The following is a 27,259-nucleotide window of genomic DNA, read 5'->3' on the forward strand; positions in this document are numbered from 1 at the left end:
GTTTTAACAGATGTTCAAGGCTGAGCAATGTGCTTCAGAAACGTACAAGTTTGCGGTGGGGAACAAGATATAGCTCTACATTGCTATACTTGTCTGATAAAACATGATGATCTCCGGAGACGAGTCAACATATGAGATTCGAAGTAAAGTTGTCTTTTGTTTTTTTATGATCTTGTAAACAGTCCTTGGCATTTTATTGAAGATATTTTCCGATGACAGTTAATTTAAAAAAGAAACTGATGTCTATGTTCGTCGCGGTGGCTTTACATCCATACCAGGAGCTCTGGTAACCTAATGCGGTTTGAAGTTTCAAATATCAGAGTCAAAGTGAAAGTTTTTACATTGTTCGAGTAAGGAACCACTCCATAAAAACTTTTTAAAATTGTTTGCATGCGCTAAAAATGATAGTCATTTATATTATACGACGCTGTTGTTGACAACCGGGCCAAATACTTTACTTCTTGGGGAAATCACTTATTTTGACATAGACGGCCTCCGTGGTCTAGTGGTAGACCGTCCGCCCGGAGAGCGGAAGGTCCGGGGTTCGATCCCCGGCCGCGTCATACCAAAAGACGTTAAAAGATGGTACTTGTTGTTACCCTGTCTGGCGCTCGGCATTACGGGGCTAAAACAAGGACTGGTCGGCTCGGAGTCAGTATACTGTGTCTGAGTGGGGTATTCATGTTAAACTGCGGCATGGTATCTCAGTGAGCTAGCACTATAAATCGGCATCAGTCCGGACTAGTACAAGCAGCCACACAAACACACACATGTACATGCACGTCGCTACATAAGTGCAATAATCTTGGACGCGACGTTAAAGCCCATTTCACCTCACCTTACCTCACCTTATTTGGACATAAGAAAATATTCGAATCCTGTCTGCGATAGTTTGACTTACAATGTATCGTAATAGCACTTCAAATATAACTTACAATGTTCTAGTTACGCATTTACCGCGTTAGATGAGACTCAGTACATCTTTACCTCACATTTATACTCGATCCAAACGTTAGCAGCAATAGCCGGAAATTTAATCAACTGATGATGGAGCTAGTTATCTACTACCAAGCCATTACCAAAGTTTGGAAGTAAATTTAAACAGCAAAAGTAGGTTACTTGTTACAGAGTCAAAAATAGACGCTCTTGGTGATTTAATTTTTGACATCATATTATGAACTAATGTCCAGCATAAATGGAGTCCCGTTAGATATGGGAAGATGATAAGGAATGGTAGTAATTAGATAGCGTCTTCTTAAGATACACGTTTCAGGTATTTCCATATGTGGCAAAGTAAGAGAACCCCACCGTCGAAGCGTAGACGGCACGAGACAGTATCACAGCGTTTCTTATCTAACACACCTAATAAAAAATGAGCTGTCATCTTATATATAATTTTCTTTCGTGAAGACGTAATTAAATCCACAGCGTTTATCCATTCACTCTTCAAAACATGAATTGCTTTGGAACTGTTTAGTGGCAAAACAGCCACCTTCAGAAACTATTAAGTTGAAAGAACTTCATATTACCGTGGTTGGGGAGCTGTACAATTGATCGTCAAAAGGACTTATTATTGTGGAAAAGGTTTTGTTACTTTTATTCAAAATACAAAAAAAACTTGGGGGAAAATGCTTCCCTATCAGAAATTCATTTTTTAAGCATAGTTTTATATATTGACATAACAAACATAAAGTACATACACTAACTTAGTGAAAGAGAATTAATAAATCTTTGCAAGTGTAATAAGAAATGACCTATGATTACTGACTTGTTACCTACTGACAGTTTACAACAGACACATATAGATAATTCCATCATTTTTATGTCAAAGAATCATTTATTTAAGTTTGGGGTTAAAACGGAATGTCGTAATTATATCCGCGATAGACTGAGCTAAAATGTATCGTTACAGCACTCTCCACACACTCTTTTTGATGTCTCTTGATCTGAAAACATAAGCTTGAATTCCAGCAATAAAGCCTTGCATATACCATTCCTCTGTCTAGAGGTTTTATATACCCACGATCTTGATGCGGATTTCACTCGCTCACTCTTATTCTATGACGTATTTTTTTAACAGCATATTCAGTTAAATGTGCAAATTAGATACCGTAATCGCTGCCGTATTTTTTTTTTAAAATGCTTTGAAATGTGAGGTAAGGTGGGGTGAAATGGGGTTTAACGTCGCGTCCAAGATTATTGCACTTAAATAGCGACGTGCATGCACGCGCGCGCGTGTGTGTGTGTGTGTGTGTGTGTGTGTGTGTGTGTGTGTGTGTGTGTTTGTGTGTAGCTGCTTGTACTAGTCCGGACCGATGCCGATTTATAGTGCTAGCCCACTGAGAAACCATGCTGCAGTTTAACATGAATAACCCACACAGACACAGTACACTGACTCCGAGCCGACCAGTCCTTGTTTTAGCCCCTTAATGCCGAGCGCCTGACAGGGTAACAACAATTACCATCTTTTAACGTCTTTTGGTATGACGCGGCCGGGGATCAAACCCCGGACCTTCCCTCTCCGGGCGGACGCTCTACCACTAGACCACGAAGGCGGTCGGTTTGAAATGTACTTTTAAATTCAACCTTGTAGCTGTTGTGGGGTAAATATGCTCCTAATTGTCGCAGGGCATGTACATCATCTATCGATGTGTTTTCTCATCGTAAGTATAATAATAATGCTTTTGTAATTAAAACGCGGGCAGGGGTGGCCCATTCGTCGATTCCGGCGATTCGCTGTGCAGAGTTGCGTCGCTTGGGCACGCCAGAAACCTATGATTGTGGGTTCGAATCCCGATTCGCCCCGATTATGTTTCTAGGTTTGTCAGCACCATACCCGTGCTCGTTGGTTTCACCGAAGTGGTAAACGTATGAGACCTGCATCACTTCGGGCGTTCCTCTCGCATTAAGCAGACACGCCGTGATATAACTGGAATGCTGTTAAAAGCCGCGTTAAACCCAACTCACTCACTCACTGTAATTAAAACGCCTAGTTTCCTCCAAAAAAGTGTTCAACAGCTGACGATATATACAGTATACACATACACAGGTGCATGCAGGGAAACACTAGGTATACAATTCTAGATGTAGTCACAAGGAGGGGGAAGAGGTTTGTCTTGAAGAGATATGAGGGAATACAGAAATTACATACCAGGATTTAATGGGCATAATTAGTGTTCCCAATAGATGGTGTATGAGCCACGGAAACATAAGATCGTTATGTTCTCTTTATCAGACAAAACATAATGATAATATCATACTTAATTAGAGTAATCGGAAGACATATTTTTTTTAATAAAGTATCCATAGAAACCGCGTAGTAATACAATGCGAGAGTGATCCGTCCCGTTGATGATATAGTACCAATTGATTTGTCTAGGAAGGCTTGGCATTACTTTATTAAGCTGGAAAAGATTGTATCGATGTTTAGAGTCAATTAAAAGCAGTTTATCTTTATTGGGTCGTGTTATCAAGTTTATCAGAACGTTTATCACGGGGATAACAATACCCAGTCTATGACAAATGTGTTTAATTTGCGTTTGATATCTTATATCTTCCTCACGTTGGCAATAACTACGCACATGTTAATGATCTTAGTCTGTACCAAACGTGTTCAACCAATGTCGGGGAGGTGGTAGCCTGGAAGATGAAAGTTTACTCGTCACGCTGAGGGCTTGGGTTCGACTCCCCAAATGGTACAATGTGTGAAGTCCTTTTCTGGTGTCCCCGTCTGTGTTATTGCTGGGTTTCTGCTCGTAGCGGCGAAAAACTATTCTCTCTCTCTCTCTCTCTCTCTCTCTCTCTCTCTCTCTCTCTCTCTCTCTCTCTCTCTCTCTCTCTCTCAGGCACTCACGCACTCACTCACTCACTCACTCACTCATACCAACGTCAGACACTTAGAGACTGAGACAAAGGAACTGCCAATTTTGACCAGACAATGACTTTGTCCTAGAATTGATTAAAAGGTGAGGGTGATGTGAAATTGGCTTTAGCGTCATGGATTATTGCACTTACAGGGAGACGTGTAGGGTGAGTGGGTAGGTGATGTTTGTAGTCGGTTTCATTAGTGCTAGCCCACTGAGATACCATGCCACAGCTTAACATTGGGTCAGATTCAGATCCAACCAGTCTTTTTTTTATCCCATTAGTGCTGAGAGCCAGCTGGGGTATGAAATAGCATCTTTTAGTCTTTTTGTATCACGCGGCCGGGGATGGAACTACAGACCTTCCGTTATACGGGCAGACCCCCTCTCCACTACACCATGAAGCCGGCTAATGGGTTAACAGGAATAAAGAGGACATATATCACTTTTGAAGTTGAAAGTCTTTCTCTCCGTACCCAAAGACGTGCGTTTTAAAAGGACATCGATGCAACGAATATTATAAACATCTGTTTCTGAAAGACTACTTTTATTACAAATAACGGAGTTTCGTCAGACTAACATGTAGTCTATAAAAATCATTTCTTTAAAATAATTGTAATAAAAGTGTTTTTTTCTTCAAAAGAATCTTCTGCTGTTTTCATCAAGAAAACTAGACTTGGTTTAGTTTGATCGAGACTTGCCTTGCCTAGGTATATATATATATATATACCACAGTCATGCTCAGGACAATAGTTTCGCTTAAGCACTTCGCCAATGCTGTTACAAATTAAACAAAAACTGAGCAGATGTGCTCATCGTGTGTCGCTAAGTTGACACAAATACACGGGGTCCTCCCTGACCTGGTTATTGTTCTCCAACAAAAAAGGCTAGCGTTCTTGTATAGTCAAGTTGAGAAAGCCGGTCAGTTTCATGTGGGAGGAACGCGCAAAATTACGCAGGGCGTTGACGTCTACTGCTTCGGTGAAACCCACGAGCACGGCTTTTGTCCTGTCTAAGGTTCATAATCTGGGTTGCGACCCCGACTGGCCCATTCAGGCAGCTGAGGCAAAGCGAATGATGCGTCCAATGTTAATGGTGATAATCAACTGATGATATGCTAATATATTGTAGAGATTCATACAAGATACAGTAAAATAAAACACACTGAGTTTGAAAGAGAGTTTTTATTGGCACTTAATCTTATCACAGACATACAATCAGTATCACAGATATGCATATGAAAACACGAACTTGTCAAAAGTGTAACATGTTCACAAGCTTCGTTGTACATAACAAATGTTAGATTCTATAACAAGAACAATGAAACTTGAATTGCGTAATGTGATCTGTAATTCTATGACAGAATATACAGATATAAAGACAACTGTTCCACACATATGAAAATAACATGACATATACTATTAGAATATCATTTTTCACAGAATAAAGCCGTTGTAAAAATACCCTTTCAGTTAAAATAGATGAGTGTTAACGTGCAATACCATTAATTAGCATACTACTTATGTAATGTCTGTATGCAATCACAGGGTTACAGGTTTCCCTACACTCTGGTGTCCGGGTACAATCAGTATCCAGATAACATGCTTGTAATGAGTGCCAGCATGTCTAATCAAGTTCTGGAATTACCACACGAGGTCATAGAACACCATCAGTCGAAGTGTCCAGTGATATGTGATTTGCCACAGTTAGTCGTATTATTTTGCAAGGGAAACGAAATTAACAAGGTATATGTCAATAACTGGGCGGCATCATTGAAGCCTTTGTCTTTGTATAAATAAAAACATGTAGAAAGTCCTGAGTGACACACAGTCAAGAGTATATTCCTCAAGATTAAAGGTTTTCATGGATGACATTTCCCATGTTTCCTAGATACACCAATAAGCCCAATAAGGCTCAATGTGCAAATAGCACTTTTGGAAGCACAAAATACTTATATGATGTAAGCATGTTTATATAAGATTCGAAACAAACGAAAGTAAAGTCCTCAGCGATACACAAATCGAAAATCACGTCCTCATCAAGAAGATACCAAAATATGACGACGTCAGCAGCAGAAAAGTTTATCGGTTTGGGAGTTACGCTTTGGTAAACTGGTGATCTGTGCTGTTCTTACAAGCAGTGTCCTCCATATTTAGACCTAGAAACCGTTATGCAACGGGTTTATTCACAAACAAAACATGACTGAAAATCAACCGGTGTTCCTTGCTGTATTGGGTAGCAAAGGGGGCCGTTGACACACGTCATTGAGCTTGTGCCATGATGTTCAGCGTAACATCATGGCACATGGTAACATCATGACACAAGCTCAATGACTTTACACTGAAAATGTGACCCGAAATATGAGATTGGGGTTGATGCGTGAAGAGACGTTGAGCCCGTCACGGGCCAATGGAGACTAATACGATTAGTGTGGAAGGCATGAGCAAATGGTCGTATCTTCACGTCTGTGAATCTGTATGTGTATTTGGACACAAAAACGTTAATGCAATAAAAACAACATGTGTTAAATGATCCAAATCCTGTATCGTTGCACAGGTGATACATGGTCCCAAAATGAAATTTCAGCACTAAACGTTCAATATAGTCCATTACACCTACAAATTATCATAAAGGACCCGTTCTGAAGCTGTACTGTCCAACATACTGAGGCAAAAACTGTTTCTTCTTGGCGTGATGCTTCTGTTTTTGCCTGACGAGGCGACGGTAGATCTTGGCGCGGTGGGCCTCCCAGTTGACATAGTCTTTCAGGTTCTTCTGAAGTTCTACTTCATCTGGGAAGGGACATTCCTGGAAAGTAGAACATGGAAAGGTAACATGCACATTGACACCATTGCCTCATCAATTAGACACAAAATAGTCAGTGAAAAAAATGATTAATTACATTTGTTTCTTTGTTGTTTATCGCCGCACTCAGAAATATTCCAGCTATATGACGGCGGTCTGTATATAATCGAGTCTGGACCAGACAATCCTGTGATTCACATCATAAGCATCGATCCACGCAATTGAGATACGATGACATGCATCAACCAAGTCAGCTAGCCCGACCACCCGATCCCGTTAGTCGTCTCTTACGACAAGCATAGTCGCCTTTTACGGCATGCACGGGTTGCTGAAGAGCTATTCCACCCCGGATCTTCACGGGTTGACTAATTACGAATAATATTGATTTCTTTCAAACTTACAAAAATAATGATAATGGATCACTTGCATGGGCAGTACTACTAGCCACCTTCTCCAAACTGTCTTTGTTACCATGGAAACATACTCTGTGAGTAGCAGACAACCAATATGACTTTGACCTTGAAGCAAATGTCATGACATATTTTAATTAAAAAAAGCCTCAACTAACCACTCAACTAACCACCTTCTTGAGAGAACGTCCACCGTTTTTCTTTGTACACAAACTCTTTCCAGATGGTAATGAACGAGATTTTGAACATGGTCGGAAACCAGGGCCATCTATACCATCCCTCTGTGGACACAACGAGACACCCTGACCCAGACACGATTTATTTCATGGAGGTAAGAATTAGTCCAAATGACAATCTAACACCATGCAGCGTGGACCGACGTCAGTTTCAGCGTTACAGTGCTGTTGATAGCCAGACCATGAAGGTGGCACATGTCTCCTTTATTTCGTAGTGACGGGTTCTACTGCCAATGCACGTCATGATCGCTGGCAGTCATTCTGAGTTGTGTACATGATCTGGAATCACCGTCACCAGCTCGTTTCTGTTAATTTTTATGTATTAATATGAAAGAGTTCTTGAAATGTTATTTATGTACCTCTTTCAAAAATAATTAACTTTGAAAAAAACATTATATGTAGAGATTCGTGTTTCCATTTAACATTTACCTTCAAGGCCTCAGTAAAGACTTAAAAGTTGTATGATACGCATTCCAAATCAGTACTAAAAATGATGTCCTGTGTAATTCCCTGTTTTGATTTGCACCGTATGTTCCAGTGTTTATTTAAGGTTGACTTGCCTTGGCATGTGTTTGTGACGGGTGCAACTGGTGGGCCAGGATTCAACACCTGGAATCATCCCTATTTGACGGTGATTCATAAACACATGCTTATGACACAGTCGGAATCGTACAATGGACTTTTGGCAGAGATGTCTTGAGATTACGAAAAGCGTTTTGTGTTTACAGTGTTTTGGCATGCCTTGTCCAATCAGACGCTGGCTCCACGGCAGGGAGGAAGGACTGACGTTACACAAGATGCCTGACACTCAGAGGAAACAGACAAGAGAAGAAAGGGTCAGCGCTCCCTAAGATGCAGATTAGAGAGGGAAGACACTCACTTCCAGAAAGTAATAACTACATGTACCCCAAACATAAGTGAGTGAGTGAGTTGGGTTTAACGCCGCTTTTAACAGTATTCCAGTTACATCAGCTTAATGTGGGAGGAAAGTCCGAAGTGATGCAGGTCTCAGACGTTTACCACTTCGGTGAAACCCACGAGCACGGGTATGGTGCTGACAAACCTAGAAACATAATCGGGACGAACCGGGATTCGAACCCGCAATCATAGGTTTCTGGTGTGCCCAAGGGACGCAACTCTGCACAGCGAATCGCGGCGCCTTAGACGACTGGGCCACCCGTGCCCCCCACCCCAAACATGGGCACGCCGTATCTCTCCATGTAACATGCTTCAATACATGTCAGTTACTTCCTTTGGTATACGTAGGAATTTTATTACGCTTCTTACAGAACTTGCAGAAACGGTGATTATTCTTGGCATCACCAACCTGCCGGGCAAAATATGTTTGATGGTGGCTAAGAATGAAATAAATCAGAAAGGTTTGAAAGCAAGTTTGAAGTGGTAAAGCGACAGTTTTCTGCCTGGTAACGTTTTGATTACGTTGGTAGTTTGTTTGGTCAAATCCAGTTTTCAAGTGTATACTTTCTTTTGTCCCGTTGTGTATTTGAATAGTATTTTCGAAATTAATTATAATCAAAATATTCTCTAGGTGTGACATTGTTACTAATACATCGAAACATACTGAAACTGTCTGCATTGACTCATATGAAAAGAGGGGTGGTCGGGTAGCCTAGTGGTTAAAGCGTTCGCTCGTCAGGCCGAAGACCCGGGTTCGATTCCCGACATGGGTACAATGTGTGAAGCTCATTTCTGGTGCCCCCCTCCGTGATATTGCTGGAATGTTGCTTAAAGCGGCATAATGCCATACTCATTTACTCACTCATTCACTCATTCACTCACTCACTCACTCACTCTTTCTCAAAAGAGGGGAAGGAATCTATTGACAGAGTGGCGGATAATATAGAGTTCGGATTAAGTAGTGATTTATCATATAACATGTTTGTGTTAATGAAAGGGGATGCAGGGATGTCGACTGAAGAGCATGCACTGTATATAATGTCGGTGTTAGCAAGCGTTGAGAATCTGCTCATTAACCCACTGCGGACAAACCACACAAACACGGCATTTTGTATCATCTACCATATTATCAGACTCGAAGACTACCCTTAAACCCTTTTTAATTAATTATCAAAAATAACATATAGCTATCCATCAATCGGCAAACATTCATCCTATTCTGATTAGAACGTGTTCAAATAGCTTTGACAGCTGTAGTAATACATCACCATTTTCGTTTTGTCATTTTAGGAAAGCCTTGAACTCGTCTACTTTGGCAGTGTGATCAATCGTGGACACGATGCGGCGGCAGTGTATCATTAAACTACATGTTTCTTTTCTTATCGGTAAAGCTCGTTATGAGAAATGCTACCCGTCCTTGATTCTAGCATTCGAATTCTTTATTGCACGAAGACCTGCTCATTTACATAAACCTGCTGAATAGGACTCATTAGGAAAAAACCAAGGAGTGACAGAAGACAGATGGCCGCGTTACTACAGTCGGCTTGTGATAATAGGGATGTCCTTTTTCTACTTACAGTGTGTCTGACATGCCGCATGCCGGCCTCGCTGGATCTCTCCAGAAAGAGCTTCTTGGACAACACTATACACTCGGCGCCATTGCTCACTAGACTCAGACTCGGCTGCTCTGGGTAGATCGTATTGCTCACGCCCTGGGAGTAAGAAGTGATGGATTAGCATAGAGGGAGTGTTTGTTGTATGCTGCTGAACGCCGCACTCAGCAATATTCCAGCTATGTTATGGCGGTCTGTAAATAATCGAGAACCAGACAAACAAGTGATTAATATTGTGAGTATCGATATACGCCGGGTACAAGGGTACGCAATCAAGTCCCTGAGCTCGACCACCTTTTTCATTGAGTCGTCTTTTACGACTAGCGTAAGTTGTTGGAGACCAGTTGAGTGAGTGAGTGAGTGTTGTAAGATGGAGACAGCTACAATGTATCCAATACTACTCAACTTTTGGTAGGCATATTGTGATTGTCCGGGGACTGAGAGTGATTTCTTTGGTATGTTGTTATGTGACTAGGCACTGGCGCTAGATGTATGAACCCATTTCCATTTTTGTCCACCAAGTTTTGTCAAAATGTCAAATATAGCAGTACTCCTGATAAATGTACTTATATGACGCAGCCCTAATATAACAGAAAGTGGGCCAGGCAAACTAGTGGTTGACAGCATGAGCAGCGATCCAAAGGCCTGCTAAATAATTAGCTGTCCACCGTTCTCGAGGAGACAACGAATTTATCCTACCGCACACCTGACTATATTGCATGCATGTTTTAATCCGAATCGGTAAGAATACAATTATTCCCCCTCGATCTGTTTCATTCGGATCATATCGTAAATATCCGGAGAATACTCCGGATACAACATTGCGGATGGTATGTTGCAAATGTAATGCCAACAGTTCGGCAGTTCGAGCAGGGAACATAAGAAATGTACTTTACATGTTACCGGGGTACATTGAAAATAATAGAATTGGTTTCAGCCAATCAGAATCCGACATTTATATGTAAGATAATGTAAATTGTCTCAGGACAACAATTCTATATGCACAAGACTGCATTGTGAACATATAGGCCTGTAATGGTGTATTTGTTGTTGAACGCCGCAATTTTCAATATTCCAGCTAAATGACGGCGGCCAGTAAACAGTCGAAACTGAACCATACAAACCAGTGACTGATATTATGAGCACCGTGTCACGCCGTCGGGGTACGATGACACGCAAAATCCGCTGAGGCTAAAACCTGATCTATTTAAATTAGTTGCTTCTAAGAACAAGCGCAAGTTGACTGGGGGCCTCGAGGCACATGTTAAGCACCTTTGTTGGTCGTAAAAAGGTTTTCGTATCTTAACATGTTAACATCCACAAAGGCGACTACGCTTGTCGTAAGAGACGACTAACGGAATCGGGTGGTCAGGCTAGCTGACTTGGTTGATGCATGTCATCGTATCCCAATTGCGTGGATCGATGCTCATGATGTGAATCACTGGATTGTCTGGTCCAGACTCGATTATTTACAGACCGCCGTGATATAGCTGGAATAGTCCTGAGTGCAACGTTAAACAACAAACAAACAAACAAACAAAGAATCCCCACAATATCTCCCAAAATCAAATTTTAAAAAAAGGCCAAACCATGTTCAGCATTGTGTTTCACATCTACGTCATAATAAATGTACTTAAAGTAGCATTCCACAGTTAACCCCTTTTCGCGAGTAGGGTAATAGTTATCTATGTTTATGGCAGGTGTACTGTCGTATCATCCGGTAAAAGAAGTTCATGTGCAGTAAGTATGATTAACGCCGCTTTGAACAGTAATTCATTTAAGCACAGTCTTGATGAAATCATGCATTAATCTACAAGGACATCTAAGTATGTGATAACATTTCCAAATGTTTGTGTGATCAATCTCTTGGTCATTTTGTAATAACTTCCAATAAAAAAGTATTTACCATCAAATACCGGATTCCCTGTCTAGTGTTGGTTCAGCAGCATAAAACAGCCAGTGGTTTCATAGAGGTACTAAGATGTGAATTTGAAAGCTCTTGGTGTTAATGTTCTCCAATTGTAACACTTATTTTGCCTATTTGCCGTCTACTCCATGCAAGAGTGAGTGAGTGAAGTTGGTTTAACGCCGTTTTGAGCAGTATCCCCGTTATATCACGGCGTGTCAGCTTAATGTGGAAGGAAAGTCTGAAGTGGTGCAGGTCTAAGACGTTTACCACTTCGGTGAAACCTACGAACAGGGGCATGATGCTAATACACCCACGGGTTCTGGAGTGCCCAAGGGACGCAACTCTACACAGGGAATTCTGGCGCAATTCCATCCAACAGCAACTATACAAAGTAAGTTTTAGACAAAACAATTAACAATCAGGAATCAAAATATTGTGAACATGCTTCAATACTTTAGAGTTTACACATAGAAACATGGTTGGATAACTTACAAAGTACTGCCCCCGCTCCAGCACCTGGACCAATATGAACATGGGGTTGAGGTCGGCCTCGGTGAAGACGAAGTCCCTCCGCCCCTTGCTGTCCAGCTCCTCCGCAATGGTCTTGCGGCCCTCCCGCTCCATGATCTTACGCCGGTACTCTGTTTAGCATTCAAAGTAGAAACGTTCAAATACATTACGTTGCGATTCTATTAGACCACAAAACTAAATAAACATATCTTTACTTAGGTCAAATAAAATTGATTAAATATTATCACATTATTCCGTGTTATGAGTTACTAATCAGGATGTTAAAGTACATTAGTACGAGTCAGAATAGGCCTCTAAGGCGTTTCGTCAGAGCCGACTAAACGGGATCGGGTGGTCAGGCTCTGTGACTTGGTGTCATTGAACCTCAATGACTTGGTGGGGCGGAGGGGTAGCCCAGTGGTTAAAGCGTTCGCTACGTCACGCCGAAGAACCGGGTTCGATTCCCGACATGGATACAATGTGTGAAGCCCATTGCAGGGTCCCCCGCCGTGATATAGCTAGAATATCGCTAAAAGCGACGTAAAACCAGACTCACTCACTCACTCACTCGATGGCGTGGATCGATGCTCATGTTTCCATTCACTGGTTACCACACGTCCACGCTTACCCTCTACACTATACAGGGACTGTCAATGGATCTCAAGAACTGGGAATTGTTCATTCAAGAATTGCAAAACCCTGGAAGGACAGGTCGAGGCCAGTTTCACCAATACTCACCAATCTGCATCTTAGCGAGGTCCTCGCTGACCCTTTCTTCCCTTGTCTGCCCCCTCTGAGTGTCGGACACCTCGGGTAATGTCCGCCCATCCTCCCCCACATGGTGACGGGATCTGATGGGGCTTGGGGCCAGGTACACCCCCTAACAGAAACGGAGACCCGGATAATGCTCCAAAGGATGACTAGTCATGACTACAAAACTATATTTTTCAACTTCAGCTAAAAGGCCAATGCCAGGTTTTAGTCGAAACGCTAATAAACAGCGAAGGAGCGGTGTATGCATAATTGACGTTTAACGTAAGGTAATAAGAAAGCAATTTATTTCATACCTTGGCAGTTTTGCTGACAGGTCGTATTTCCGTTTTTGGACTCCTTCCGGTGTCGTCAACGTCGCCATCTTTGTTATGTATAGGTGGGAGGTGTAGCGGCCTCTCTGTGACGCTCTTACGCCGGCCCGGTCTCCTCTCAGACTTCTCGGCAACTTCTATCTTCGGCAACAACGTCGCCTCAGAGGGTCGTTGTATGAGACGGGAACGATGTTCACGGATGACAGCATCATAGTCAATGAGACCAAGTCGGTCCTGATTGTTGTGAAAACCAGGCAATGTTTGTTCCTGAAATACAGACGAGTGTACATCCATGAGTATGACGAAATTTGTTGAATGTTATTTTCTGCGTTCTGTCAGATGAAGTTAAGCAACGTTGTTCGCGGAGACTCCTTGGATAGGTGATCGTGTTCGGCAGCTTGGCTCGTGAGAGTTTCTTGAGATTCGGTCCTCCCTATACATGTAACACATGTAGTGTCTCCTTGGGCAAGTGGCTTTGTTCGAAATGTACCTCTGTTCACTCAGCAGTGAAGGGTAACCGGTAGGATGAGAATGCAATGTGCCTGCTATCGCCTCACAGGCAGCTTGGGTTGTATACTCCCCCGGGAGCTGAGAATGATTGTTGAGTGCACACTGATCCATTGACCGGATTAAAAAGTGCGCTTTGAGAAACTACATAGTGCATGGAATGCAACTTTTAACAAATGCCGACTACCAAGCACTGCAGCCTTCTGCATTACCCTGATTAACAGAAGGGCTGTATTCCTGGTAGCAAACCCGGGTACTCTCCCAATGTCAGTCAACAGATTTGGAGGTACCAAACCAAAGGCACCGAGAACAATTATTATTATTATAATGTACAGATTACAATAAAAACATGCAGCAAAGAGGGTTTGGGTGATCCTGGCACAGTCAGGCTGGTTAGGCTTATCATCAGCTCAGGGTCCTTGTCCCAAACAGTGAATAGGACTTCTCCCAGGAAGGACTGCCTTGTCAAATCCACCCAGAACTTTTCGGAGAATGTGATGACTCCCCAACCCTGCAGCCTTCTGCATTAACCAGATTGTCAGAAGGGCTGTATTCCTGGTAGCAAACCCGGGTACTCTCCCAATGTCAGTCAACAGATTTGGAGGTACCAAACCTAAGGCACCGAGAACAAATGGGAGTCGGACAACTTGGTACTTGGGATGCAAGCGTGACATTTCGAAAGCGAGGTCTGCATATTTGCCATGTTTTTCCTGAATCTTGTCCATCACATTAGAGTCAAAAGGGACAGAAAATTCAATAATATAAATGATTTCATTGGATTTAAAAAAAAGGACAAGATCAGGTGTGTTGGCCTTGATCTGTTTGGGGTTGTATACGGACCTATTCCAAAGAGTTTTGTAGTTATCATGTCTATGTGGTCTAGTGAATAAAGCAATATAAGCAATTGAGGGAAGAGCGAGGGTGGTGGGATATATTGTCTGACACGATTCTTCGTGTGAGGGTGTCAATACCCTGACTTGCTTGTTTATTATTATTATCATCATCATCATCATTATTATTGTTGTTGTTGTTACCACCATGACAATGTAAATAGTGTAAAATGTCACAATATTTGTTATTGTTCCTTCTTTTTGTCTTTACTGTTGTAGGGATTATCAGGACCAAAATACTCAGCCGCAGTACATCATAACGTCTAATATCCACAGCCAATCTGTTCACGTGACATATGATTAATATGCCAAGAAAAACTATTTTAGTAATCCATCATAGAAAACAACTTAATTTTAATTAATATTCTTTACTCGAATCCCGGGTTTGAGACAACAAAAAGATTGAATGCTTGCACTCAAATGCTCTGCAAAGACAGTTTTAAAAAAATAATATAAAAAATGTTATCTCAAGGACCGCTATAAATCTTTATTCTATTGAGTCTTGGCACGCATTTCTGTAATATGGAAGTGCAGCTCCAGCGTCTCGAAACGTGAATCCCATTCGCCCACGTGGCTCTGAGAGTTAAGATGTTAGTTCGTTAATTTGGCTGTTGAAACAGCAAAGTCCTTGAGAATGGAAATGCACGCTATTGGATTATATAGCATTACTTTCGCGGGGGAAAAGCACGTCTGTTTTCGCATTGCTGAGATACGGGAAGCACCTTTGGATTGACTAATTACAAATACCATTGTATGGCCCTAGTTACATCACGCTGAAGGAGCAACACCCAATTTACCGATGAGATTGACTGGCCTAAATCGATAAGTGCGTTTAAAGAAATACCTGGTCCAAATAGTTTAATACTCTTTCTGAAATTTATCATTTTTTATATTTAATATGATATGATCTGTTGTTTATTTGGTAATAAAGAGATGTGAACGATATATGGTTATCGTTATTTTATCTGGAACAATGAGACCTTGTTAACTCGAACTCTGTTGACTCGACATAACGCCCTAAACGATGAAACTCGGCTGAATTCTTAGCCTGTTCTACAAAGCTGTCTTAGCTTTTAGACGTTCTTAGCCTCCTTTAACACTGACTTACGAAAGTTGTAGCTAAAACCCCTCTTCGGAGCGTGTTCCTGATAAGCACACTGGTCTAGCATCAATACTCCGCTTGTCTCGAAATACGTATGACTCGAATCAATAATGGTTTCAAGAACTTTGCCTTAACGAGGTTCAACGTTTATTTCAGGTTATATGGATCGTGTGAATTCAACATGTCTAGCATCTTGCTGTCAAGTTTTATTAGTTTAACAAATAATTCGTGTTTTTGTTAACCCCTTATTTAGCAAGAATTCAACGGTATACCGCTATACCACGGTACTGTGATCAATACCACATGCTGTCGAAGACGGTGACATGCTATCAACAAAGTCAGAGAGTCTGACCAACCGATCCAAATTAGTCGCCTCTAAGATAGCATTGGTTACTGTTGACCTATCCTAACCCGGCATCCCCATGGCTTGGCCAGGAGTGGACATAAGGGACAAGTTGGGATTTGAACATGTCTCGAGCCAAATTAACGCTTACGCTGAAACGGTTCAGTCACTTGCCCAAATACGCCACGTAACAGCCAATCAAAGGGAAATAACCTTGACCATGCTTGCTTGAATGTGAGGCGACGCTGAATGGGGTTTAACGTAGCGTTGATATTATTTCACTTGTGTAGCGGCGTGCATGTACGCACGCGCCTGCGTGTGTGCCTGCTTGTACTAGTCCGGACTAGTTGTGTTAGCCCACTGGGATTTTAACACAGTTAAGTGCAGTTTAACATGGACATCCATTCAAACACAGTATACCGAACCTGAGCCGACAAGTCCATGTATCATCCCCTTCACGATAGGCGCCAGGCAGGGCAACAACAAGTGCCATATTATAACGTCTTTTGGTGTGATGCTGACGGGGATTGAACCACCGGGCAGACGCTTTATCCACTAGACCACGGAGGCGGTCTGTTTGCTTGAAGTTTTGCTTTGCAGCGACGGAAAAAAAATAATAATAATACACCCACGCTCTTCCTTCATTCGCTTATATTTACCAATCATTATGGGAGGGCGTGGTTTAATTAACGTTGTTGCTCTTCGTGACAGAATTGTTTCGTGCACTTTTGCACATATTTATTTGTCTGATGATCCTCTAATGATCCTCCAGACGCATGACGAAAACAAGGCATTCCACAGTTTTCTTAAACGGGCCAAGGATGTGGGGCATAATCTCAATGTCAGTGTTGATTTTGTTGATGGTTCTGTACTGCTTCTGGTTTTGACACAGAGGTCCATCCATGGCACGACCCGGAATATGTAGAGGGCGTCATGGAAAATGATAAAAACAAAACTCTTTTGAATAGGCCCGTATACAGCCTCAGACGTATCCAGGCCAACACACCTGATCTTGTCCCTTTTTATAAATCCAATGAAATCATTTATATTATTGAATTTTCTGTCCCTTTTGACACCATTGTGATTGACATGATTCAGGAAAAACATGGCAAATATGCAGACCTCGCTTTCGAAATGTCACGCTTGCATCCCAAGTACCAAGTTGTCCGACTCCCCATTGTTCTCGGTCCCTTAGGTTTGGTACCTGCCAATCTGTTGACTGACATTGGGAGAGTTCCCGGGTTTGCTACCAGGAAAACAGCCCTCTTACAATCTGGGTAATGCGGAAGGCTGCAGGGTTGGGGAGTCTTCACATTCTCCGAAAACTTCTGGGTGGATTTGACTAGGCAGTGCTTCCTCGGAGAAATCCCATTCGCTGTCTGGGCTGCGTGTAGAGGGGACAAGGGCCCTTAGCTGATGATAAGCCTAACAAGCTGCATTTTTTATATTAATCTATAAATAATAATAATAATAATGGAGAACTAATTGAAACTAACTACTCGCACTACTAATACTGCAATTGCTACAGCTGATACAACGATTTATACTACTACTGTTACTTCCCTCTGTGAACGACTACAACTACCACTATTACTAGTCATTCTTTCAACGTCAACGACCACTTTACAAGGCTACTACTACATCTTATTCGACTATTCACCAAGGATAATCCAACAGGATGTAAAAAACGTTATTTGAATAATGAGATAAACCTATCAACCTGTACTTGGGTGTTGTATTTGATTTTAGGATCAACGAATCCTAAATCCACAAAATGGATTTTAATCATAACCTAATCATTTCTATTAATGTACTAATCTCAGAATACATGCGAAGGGAAATATTTGACCTGCCATTAAAAGGGGCACCATAGGAGCACATGTCTCTCTTGTCATATGTTTATATAATAATTTCGCCCAAGCGATCTTACTTTGAAGTGATCATTTTGAAAATATGACTTAACTGTTTTACATTTGTTTCGATCGTCGATCGCTATTATATAATTTTGAAATAAATCATTTAAAGAAGAACTCTTAGGTTTTAATATAAAATCAGAACTCCTATACTTTAGCATAGACTTACGTCAGTCGTAGCTTCAATCGTTTGTTTAAACGGGGCCCAGACATTCTGCCAGAGTAGAGGCCTAAAGCTTTTGGCTTCGGTCCCTCGGGCCACGTGTTTTTGTAGTGCAGAAATACATGACGTCTGTCTTTACCATAGCTGCGAGACTTTTAAGTGGATGACCTCCTCACAAGTATAATCTTAATGCTGAGATGAGAGAAATCTTCATACAATAATAGAACCTTAAGATAGCGCATTGCTCGCTGTTTATAGAGATACGCCTTTGTGGTTACGAGTATGCAAGGCTCATGTAAATGAGATCATGCGAGCTTATCTGAACCAGTTGCCATGCGTTCTTAAAGAGGAGCATATCGTCTTTCTTATCCACTGAAAAAGGGTACTAAAATGTTGTCAGGTTTTAAAACAGTCGTGAACATTAATATGGCCTTACCAGTTGTCTCTCCATTTCATATTGGCTTCTGTAAACTTCCGGTTCTGACATGGACATGCGCTGTGAGTGTTTCCGCCTTCGCTTCCGCAAACGACGATCCCATGATCCTAAAGATCGACCAACATGGTCACTTTCTTCTGCATCGGCAGCTGGGAACAAAATCAAATATCAATATATAGTCATATAGGAAGAGAACGAAAACGCGCTTTCTAGCAGAGTTCTTGACGACAAAGGAGTAAAACAACGTTTTGGATTTGATCTGAGTGAGTGACGAAATGGAAGTTCCATCATGGCATTCCCATGAAGGTAGAATAGGTCTTCAGTAACCCATGCTTGCTTGTAGTAAGAGGCGACTAACGGGATCGGGTGTTCAGGCTTGCTGACTTGGTTTATGCATGTCATCGTTTCCCAATTGCCAGGATCGATGCACATGATGTCAATCACGGGATTGTCTGGTCCAGACTCGATTACTTTCAGACCGCCGTCACATGCCTATAATATTGCTGAATGTGGCGTTAAACAACAAACAAACAAAAACAATTGCTTAAGTACGTGTACGTGTTAATCAAGTTTCACGGAAAAACACATTTTGCTTACAATTAAGTTTTCAATAAAGGTTTCATCGTTAATGAAAATTGTGTGAACAGTGGATGCTATCGGTAGAACAGGACGCGCAGAACCGTTCCCCGAGCACCGGGTGTCATCAATGATTTTCAATGATCCATTCAGATAAGTTTGATCACTCATGGGCACTTTAAGCCCAATGGAGATTTCTGCAGATTGTCGTGACTGATTATTCTCTATCGTTGACGTTGTCATTAGAGGCGACTAACGGGATCGGGTCGTCAGACTCGCTGACTTGGTTGATGCATGTCATCGCATCACAATTGCGAGGATCGACTCATGACATCAATCACTGTATTGTCTGATCCAGACCCGATTATTTACAGATAGCCGTCATATAGCTGGAATATTGCTGAGTGCGGCGTTAAACAACAAACAAACAAAATATCGTGGCATGTCAGATGAATGTCGCAGCTATGCCCAAAGCGACTCCGGTCGTAGACGTTTACCACATTGGTAAAACCATAAGAACAAGTATGGTGCTAACATTGCAAGGGTCATAATCGGGACGATCTTGGTTTCGATCCCACAATCTACAGAGTCGACTATTGAAGTATTGACAACTGAAGTATCTTGACGAATGGTCGCCAGTGTCGGCTGATAAGCCCAACAACAGACTAAATAATGACAAGCACTACCACTGCTTGTATACATGTCACTGTCTATTCATAGAATAATCATTTCTTCATTTTTAATGTGCAACAGGAAACAAATAAAAAATAAATAAAAAAATAAAAAATGACAAGCAACTTTGATGGTGGTTGTTCCATACTACTTCATCCGATTAATGGTTTTGTTCTGATGAAGTAGAGTTTCCATATGCCTGACATGCTAACCCTTTTCGCGAACACCCGGTATCATACGAGGTATTAGGAGTGGGGGCGGTCGGGTAGCCTAGTGGTTAAGGCGTTCGCTCGTCACGCCGAAGACCCGGGTTCGATTCCCGACATGGGTACAGTGTGTGAAGCCCATTTCTGGTGACCCCCGCCATGATATTGCTGGAATATTGCTAAAAGCGGCGTAAAACCATACTCACTCACTATTAGGAGTGACATATTGGTATTGAAATATTTTAGTTAGGAATTTGTATTCAGCATATACATGACGTCTGATTTTGACAGATTTTGCTGCTCGGTGGGAATTCGGTAACAGCAGCCGGGAGTTGGGTGCTGATGCCCATGATGATACAAGGAGTTAAAGAAAAGCATCCGGTGGTCACAATTGCGTTGGGATATCCCTTGTGCGAGTGAGCCCTGGATCACCACGCTGCCTCCAGGTGTCATCGAACACCGGTAACTATTGACCGCTGGACGGTGGTCTGTAAATAATCGAGTCTGGACCAGACTATCCAGTGATTGACATCACTAACATCGATTTACGCAATTGGTTGCTTGGTTGCTTGGTTGTTGTTTAACGCCGCACTCAGCAATATTCCAGCTATATGACGGCGGTCTGTAAAAAATCGAGTATGGACCAGACAATCCAGTGATTGACATCACTAACATCGATTTACGCAATTGGTTGCTTGGTTGGTTGGTTGCTTGGTTGTTGTTTAACGCCGCACTCAGCAATATTCCAGCTATATGACGGCGGTCTGTAAATAATCGAGTATGGACCAGACAATCCAGTGATTGACATCACTAACATCGATTTACGCAATTGGTTGGTTGCTTGGTTGGTTGCTTGGTTGTTGTTTAACGCCGCACTCAGCAATATTCCAGCTATATGACGGCGGTCTGTAAATAATCGAGTATGGACCAGACAATCCAGTGATTGACATCACTAACATCGATTTACGCAATTGGTTGGTTGGTTGGTTGGTTGCTTGGTTGGTTGGTTGCTTGGTTGTTGTTTAACGCCGCACTCAGCAATATTCCAGCTATATGACGGCGGTCTGTAAATAATCGAGTATGGACCAGACAATCCAGTGATTGATATCATGAGCATCGATCCACGCAATTGAGATCGATGACATGCATCAACCAAGTCAGCGAGCCTGACCACCCGATCCCGTTAGTCGCCTTTTACGACAAGCATAGTCACCCTTTACGGCAAGCATGGGTTGGTGAAGACCTATTCTACCCCGGAATACGATGGCATGCATCAACCAAGTCAGCGAGCCTGACCACCTGATCCCGTTAGTCGCCTTTTACGACAAGCATAGTCACCCTTTACGGCAAGCATGGGTTGGTGAAGACCTATTCTACCCCGGAATACGATGGCATGCATCAACCAAGTCAGCGAGCCTGACCACCTGATCCCGTTAGTCGCCTTTTACGACAAGCATAGTCACCCTTTACGGCAAGCATGGGTTGGTGAAGACCTATTCTACCCCGGAATACGATGGCATGCATCAACCAAGTCAGCGAGCCTGACCACCTGATCCCGTTAGTCGCCTTTTACGACAAGCATAGTCACCCTTTACGGCAAGCATGGGTTGGTGAAGACCTATTCTACCCCGGAATACGATGGCATGCATCAACCAAGTCAGCGAGCCTGGCAACCCGATCACGTGAGTTGTCCAATTCTAACTCAGATCTCCACGGGGGCTACTTTTGAAGTATCTTTTAAAACACACCTTTTAAAAAACCACGTTTAAGTCATACATCACAGTGTTTGAAATATGGTGGCCTATAACAGTGAAATACATGCATTACTGTAATAAGTCTTGCACAGACACTGATAAAATTTATCGTGACGCACTTAGGGACAAAGAGTATTTGTATAGGCATTAAATTTACATTCACTGTTACATGTAAGCGATTATTTTAGTCTGAATAAACAACTCAATGTCACCGGTGACTGGTTTATACGCTGTTTATTACGCACGGCTATTTTTTTAACTTAGTCGCCGTTATGATATATTCACCTGAAGAAAGAACGCTAACTTCAAACCAGAACAAGACCGACCGATTGGAAAAATGTACAAGCGGCAAGAGGTTTGTTTGCCCATCTCCTTCAAACAATACAGCGAGTTGAAATTTGTATAGACTGTAAATAAAGACATCACAAGCACTATGAGATACGAGTGTTTCAATCGTGTGCGTGATTGATTAAACATGGACACGTACATATGTAATGTGGGGGGCCCACCCCCGTTGAGGTCCGGGTTAGAATAGGTCTTCGGCAACCCATGCTTGCCGTAAAAGGCTACTAACGGGAATGGGTGGTCAGTCTCGCTGACTTGGTTGATGAGTGTCATCGTGTCTCAATTTCGTAGATCGATGCTCACAATATCAATCACTGGATTGTCTGGTCAGGGCAGTATTGATTACAGACCGCCGTCATATAGCTGGAACGTTGCTGGGTGCGGCGTTAAACAACAACAAACAAACAAACCGTAGAGACCTGGTTAGAAAAGAACCCCAGCTAATTTGCATCGGGTGGTCAAACTCTGTTCCCCTGCTGATTGCGTGTCATCGTACCCCGATAACTTGGGACGTTGCACTGGTTCAGCCCAGACTCGATTATTTACAGGCCGCCGTCATTTGGTTTGGATATTGCTGAATGCGGCGTTAAACAAAATTCACTCAATAGCAGTGCCGTAACCAGCCCCTAGATTTTGTATAGAAAACAGTTTTATTTGAATCAAGTTGGGGACAAGTGATACTTATACAAATATTTGTACTTATTTGTACTTATACAAATTTAATCAAAATATATCCATAGGTTACTTGACTTTCGATGTTAGTTTTTCTTCATCTGCTGATATTCAACTGTTATTTACCAGCCGTTGGTAGGAAAGGTATTAATCAAGTGGATAAATATAGAACGTGCCCGTCATAGAACAACCTTATGAGGAAACGGAAAACATAATGAATGTCTGGCCTCAATATAGCTTGGCGGGTATACCTGTTAATGAAGTTGAATGGGACAGGCACCCAAAGTTAGAAATTACTTCTCACTTGACACTTTGTCTATTGTTGGAGTTATCAGCTGGCATCGGTGACCAATTTCCTCGCTAAATTCGTGTGTGTACTTGTATGATCGAAATAGTTGAGATGCTAGTGGTTTCTGTTAAAACTTCAGTTTAGCTATATGGGATTAGTCACATATCGTCATTTGGGGTAAACTGTGTTTTTCAGCCTTGTTCGACCATATTCCTCCAATATATGTATCTAGGTTCCAAAATATTCAACCATATTCAACTATGTTCAACCTTATCCAACCATATTCAACTATGTTCAACCTTATTCACCCATATTCAACTATGTTCAATCATATTCAATCTTATTCAACCTTATTCAACCATGTTCAACCATATTCAACTATGTTCACCATATTCAACTATGTTCAACAATATTCAACCATTTCAATTATGCTCAAGCTTATTCAACCATGTTCAACTATGTTAAATCATATTCAACTCTGTTGAACCATATTCAAATATTTTCAATCATATTCAATATATTCAACCATATTCAACCTTGTTCAACTATGTTCGACCATATTCAACTATGTTCAATTATATTCAACCATGTTCAAGGTTATTCATCCATGTTCAACTATGTTCAATCATATTCAACTATGTTCAACCATATTCAACTATGTTCAACCTTATTCAACCATGTTCAACAATGTTCAGTCATATTCAACTATGTTCACCATATTCAACTATGTTCAACAATATTCAACCATTTCAATTATGCTCAAGCTTATTCAACCATGTTCAACTATGTTAAATCATATTCAACTCTGTTGAACCATATTCAAATATTTTCAATCATATTCAATATATTCAACCATATTCAACCTTGTTCAACTATGTTCGACCATATTCAACTATGTTCAATTATATTCAACCATGTTCAAGGTTATTCATCCATGTTCAACTATGTTCAATCATATTCAACTATGTTCAACCATATTCAACTATGTTCAACCTTATTCAACCATGTTCAACAATGTTCAGTCATATTCAACTATGTTCAACCTTATTCAAACATATTCAACTATGTTCAACCTTATTCAACTATTTCAATTATGTTCAACCTTATTCAACCATGTTGAATCATGTTCAACCATATTCAACCATGTTCAACCATATTCAACAATGTTCAACCTTATTCAACCATATTCAACAATGTTCAACCTTATTCAACCATTTCAACTATGTTCAATCCTATTCAACCATTATAACTATGTTCAACCTTACCTAACCATGTTCAACTAAATTTATGTTCAACCATGGCATTAAGGGTAGGAATCATGATGTTGGGGTATATCACATGGTCCTGAAGGGTACAAGAGTCGAGTGGTAAAAGCGTCATCCCTCACCCGGGAGCCTTGTTTTGTCACCCCAAAGCGATAACGATATCGATACATCGGTCCTGATTTGAGCAGTCACACTGTCACTCTTTAATCAATTCACACTATACACAAGCCACAGTTGTGGTGTGAGTCCATTCCTTACTTTGTGTTTAGTTGTTAACAGCTATCGTTATCGTCCTGGGTGTGATATGGTAGGACCAGGCATTCACATTTTGTAGTCTCAATGGCGGCGACCCTTGCCGTGTTGGTGCTGAACTATTGCTCCCACATCCACACACCACTCACACCCACACACGCGCGGGCATTCACACACACACACACATTCTCAAACTCACTCACTCTCTCTCTCTCTCTCTCTCTCTCTCTCTCTCTCTCTCTCTGTCAAACTCTCACACACACACACACACACACACACACACACACACACACACACACACACACACACACACACACACACGCGCTCCAAACATCTATCCCCTGAGACCCTCACACATTCTCACCCCACATACTCACACACTCACACCTTCAGTCAGGCGACTATGCTTGTCGTAAAAGGCGACTAACGGGATCGGGTGGTCAGGCAGGCTGACTTGGTTGATGCATGTCATCGTATCCCAATTTCGTGGATCGATGCTCATGATGTCAGTCACAGGATCGCCGTCATATAGCTGAAATATTGCTGAGTGCGGCGTTAAACAACAAACAAACAAACACCCCCCGCAACTTGTGCTGCCTCACTAACACCATACCCAGCCTACCTGGTTCATTCCCGTGTCTGCGGACATCTGGCTGTGCTGCCTGGAGTTTCTTCAACACGGACAAACTACCCTGTAAATAAACGACAAACACAGTGTACAGAGCTACGCCGTTACAACGGGACGTTTTGTCTAGTCTAGAGTCTATACGTCATGGATTGACAATCCGTAAAGACGTACCCTGGTTTGATTCTTAACATGGGTACGATGTGTGGAGCCCATTACCTGTGTACTCAACTCTCTCACGTATTCACTCACTCATTCATTCAGAACAAACCAATCAACTCTTTCATCACGATGAATACCAGAAAGAAGTACACCTCATTGGCAATCACCATGGTAACCCGTAGGGACACCGGATGGGAATATAGGTTCCCAGCAACCTATGCTTGTCAACAGAATGGATCGGGGGATCAGGCTCGGTGATCTGGTTGATTGCTTATCATTGCGAATCCCAGTTGCGGTAATCGATTCTCTTAAATCTAAATTACAGGATTGTCTGGTCCAAGTTCAATTATTTACAGACCGCCATCATATAGATGGGTATTGCTGAGTGTGACGTCAAACACACCTAAACATGCTATCGTGAAAATGTATTTTCGTGCGTATTACGTAAAATGGTAGAGCAACACAACATGACACTGGGATTGGATCGTTGTAGCCCGGGACCTGGTTCCTACTCACCGATTTGACAATGTATATCCAGTCAGAGTTATTACTGTCCCGAACAAGCACCTGTCCCCGACTGTGAACAGAGAAACAAAGATTGAAGTACATACATTTAACTCTGAACGTTTGCTCGATGGGGATCAGGTACATCGTATGCCTGATATGGCGGCTCTATATTCCCCAGGGAGGTGAGAGTGCAATTTCTGCACAACAGATCCTAGATTCAGAATGGCAATTGACGGCTCGCTTTGAGCACGCCATTACGAAGAGTCTGGCCATTCGTTAGTGGAGAATGATACCATAATTATCAACAGAATGATTGGTGATAAGCCAATAATAATAAGAAAAAGAATAATAATATGTACTTTTGTATGGCAACGGATGCTAATAGCTCACACAATTATAACCCTATTCAGCGGATCAGTGGACATTCAATTTGCATTCTCAGCTCCATGGGGAATATGCAACCAAAGGGAAGATGCTTCAGCCTAGAAGGTCTACACGTTCACGATTCTTAGACGTCTTAATTGTGAATGTGTCTGCAGGGTGAGTGAGCTTTCAACAGAATTTGAGTCAGATCAAGGAGTGTCAGCTGAGGACAGGCCAAGGTGACGGAGGTCGTGCGCGTTTTCCACTTTTGTGATTGATTGATTGATTGAGTATAGAATTGCGCAGCTTTTAGCAATATTCCCGCAATATCACGGCGGGGGACACCAGAAATGGGCTTCACACATTGTACCCGTGTTGGGAATCGAGGCCGGGGCTTCGGCGTGACGAGCGAACGCTTTAACCACCAGGCTACCTCACCGACCCCCACTTTTGTGAAACCCGCAAGCACGGGTATGGTGCTGACAGATCAAGCAGTATATATTACAATATCTGGGTTTGGATTCCATGATTAGCCGATCCCGGCAGCAGAGGGACGCTATTATTCACAACGAACAGTGCCAGCTGTGTCCACTAGGCCACCTGGGTCATGTGGAGAATCGAACGTACTGTTTCTATAAACAAAACGATAATTGATTAAAATTAAGGTAAATTCAATTGACGACGACTACACAAGGGAAGTAACTGCGTGCGGCTGGTTATTGCTTTACCTCAAGAAAAGATACCCTGCACAGACATGTAACTCGGATAACGACGACGAAATCTGATATTCACGTCCAAGTTACCTACTTAAACGTTATTTACAGTTGTAAACTGTGATTCATTTGCTTCCCCTGTGAACAGCCTTGCT

General features: G+C 42.0%; 1 protein-coding gene across 3 annotated transcripts in view; it reads right to left on the minus strand.

The window, feature by feature from the left end:
• Positions 1–5,028: 5,028 nt before the first annotated feature.
• The window catches only part of LOC124151217, a 76,408-nt gene continuing 54,177 nt past the window's right edge, over positions 5,029–27,259 (minus strand). For all 3 annotated transcript variants that reach the window (XM_048392636.1, XM_046523577.2, XM_046523576.2), the window contains 8 exons: positions 26,038–26,098; positions 25,357–25,426; positions 18,704–18,852; positions 13,332–13,616; positions 13,003–13,144; positions 12,247–12,395; positions 9,810–9,944; positions 5,029–6,671 (listed from right to left, as the gene is read on the minus strand). In XM_048392636.1, the coding sequence (XP_048248593.1) occupies positions 6,489–6,671; positions 9,810–9,944; positions 12,247–12,395; positions 13,003–13,144; positions 13,332–13,616; positions 18,704–18,852; positions 25,357–25,426; positions 26,038–26,098 (1,174 nt within the window). In that variant the 3' untranslated portion in view covers positions 5,029–6,488. The remainder of the gene's footprint in view (positions 6,672–9,809; positions 9,945–12,246; positions 12,396–13,002; positions 13,145–13,331; positions 13,617–18,703; positions 18,853–25,356; positions 25,427–26,037; positions 26,099–27,259) is intronic.

Source organism: Haliotis rufescens, unplaced genomic scaffold (genome assembly GCF_023055435.1).
Source record: "Haliotis rufescens isolate VD_foot unplaced genomic scaffold, xgHalRufe1.0.p SCAF_11, whole genome shotgun sequence".
Taxonomy (NCBI): Eukaryota; Metazoa; Mollusca; class Gastropoda; order Lepetellida; family Haliotidae; genus Haliotis; species Haliotis rufescens.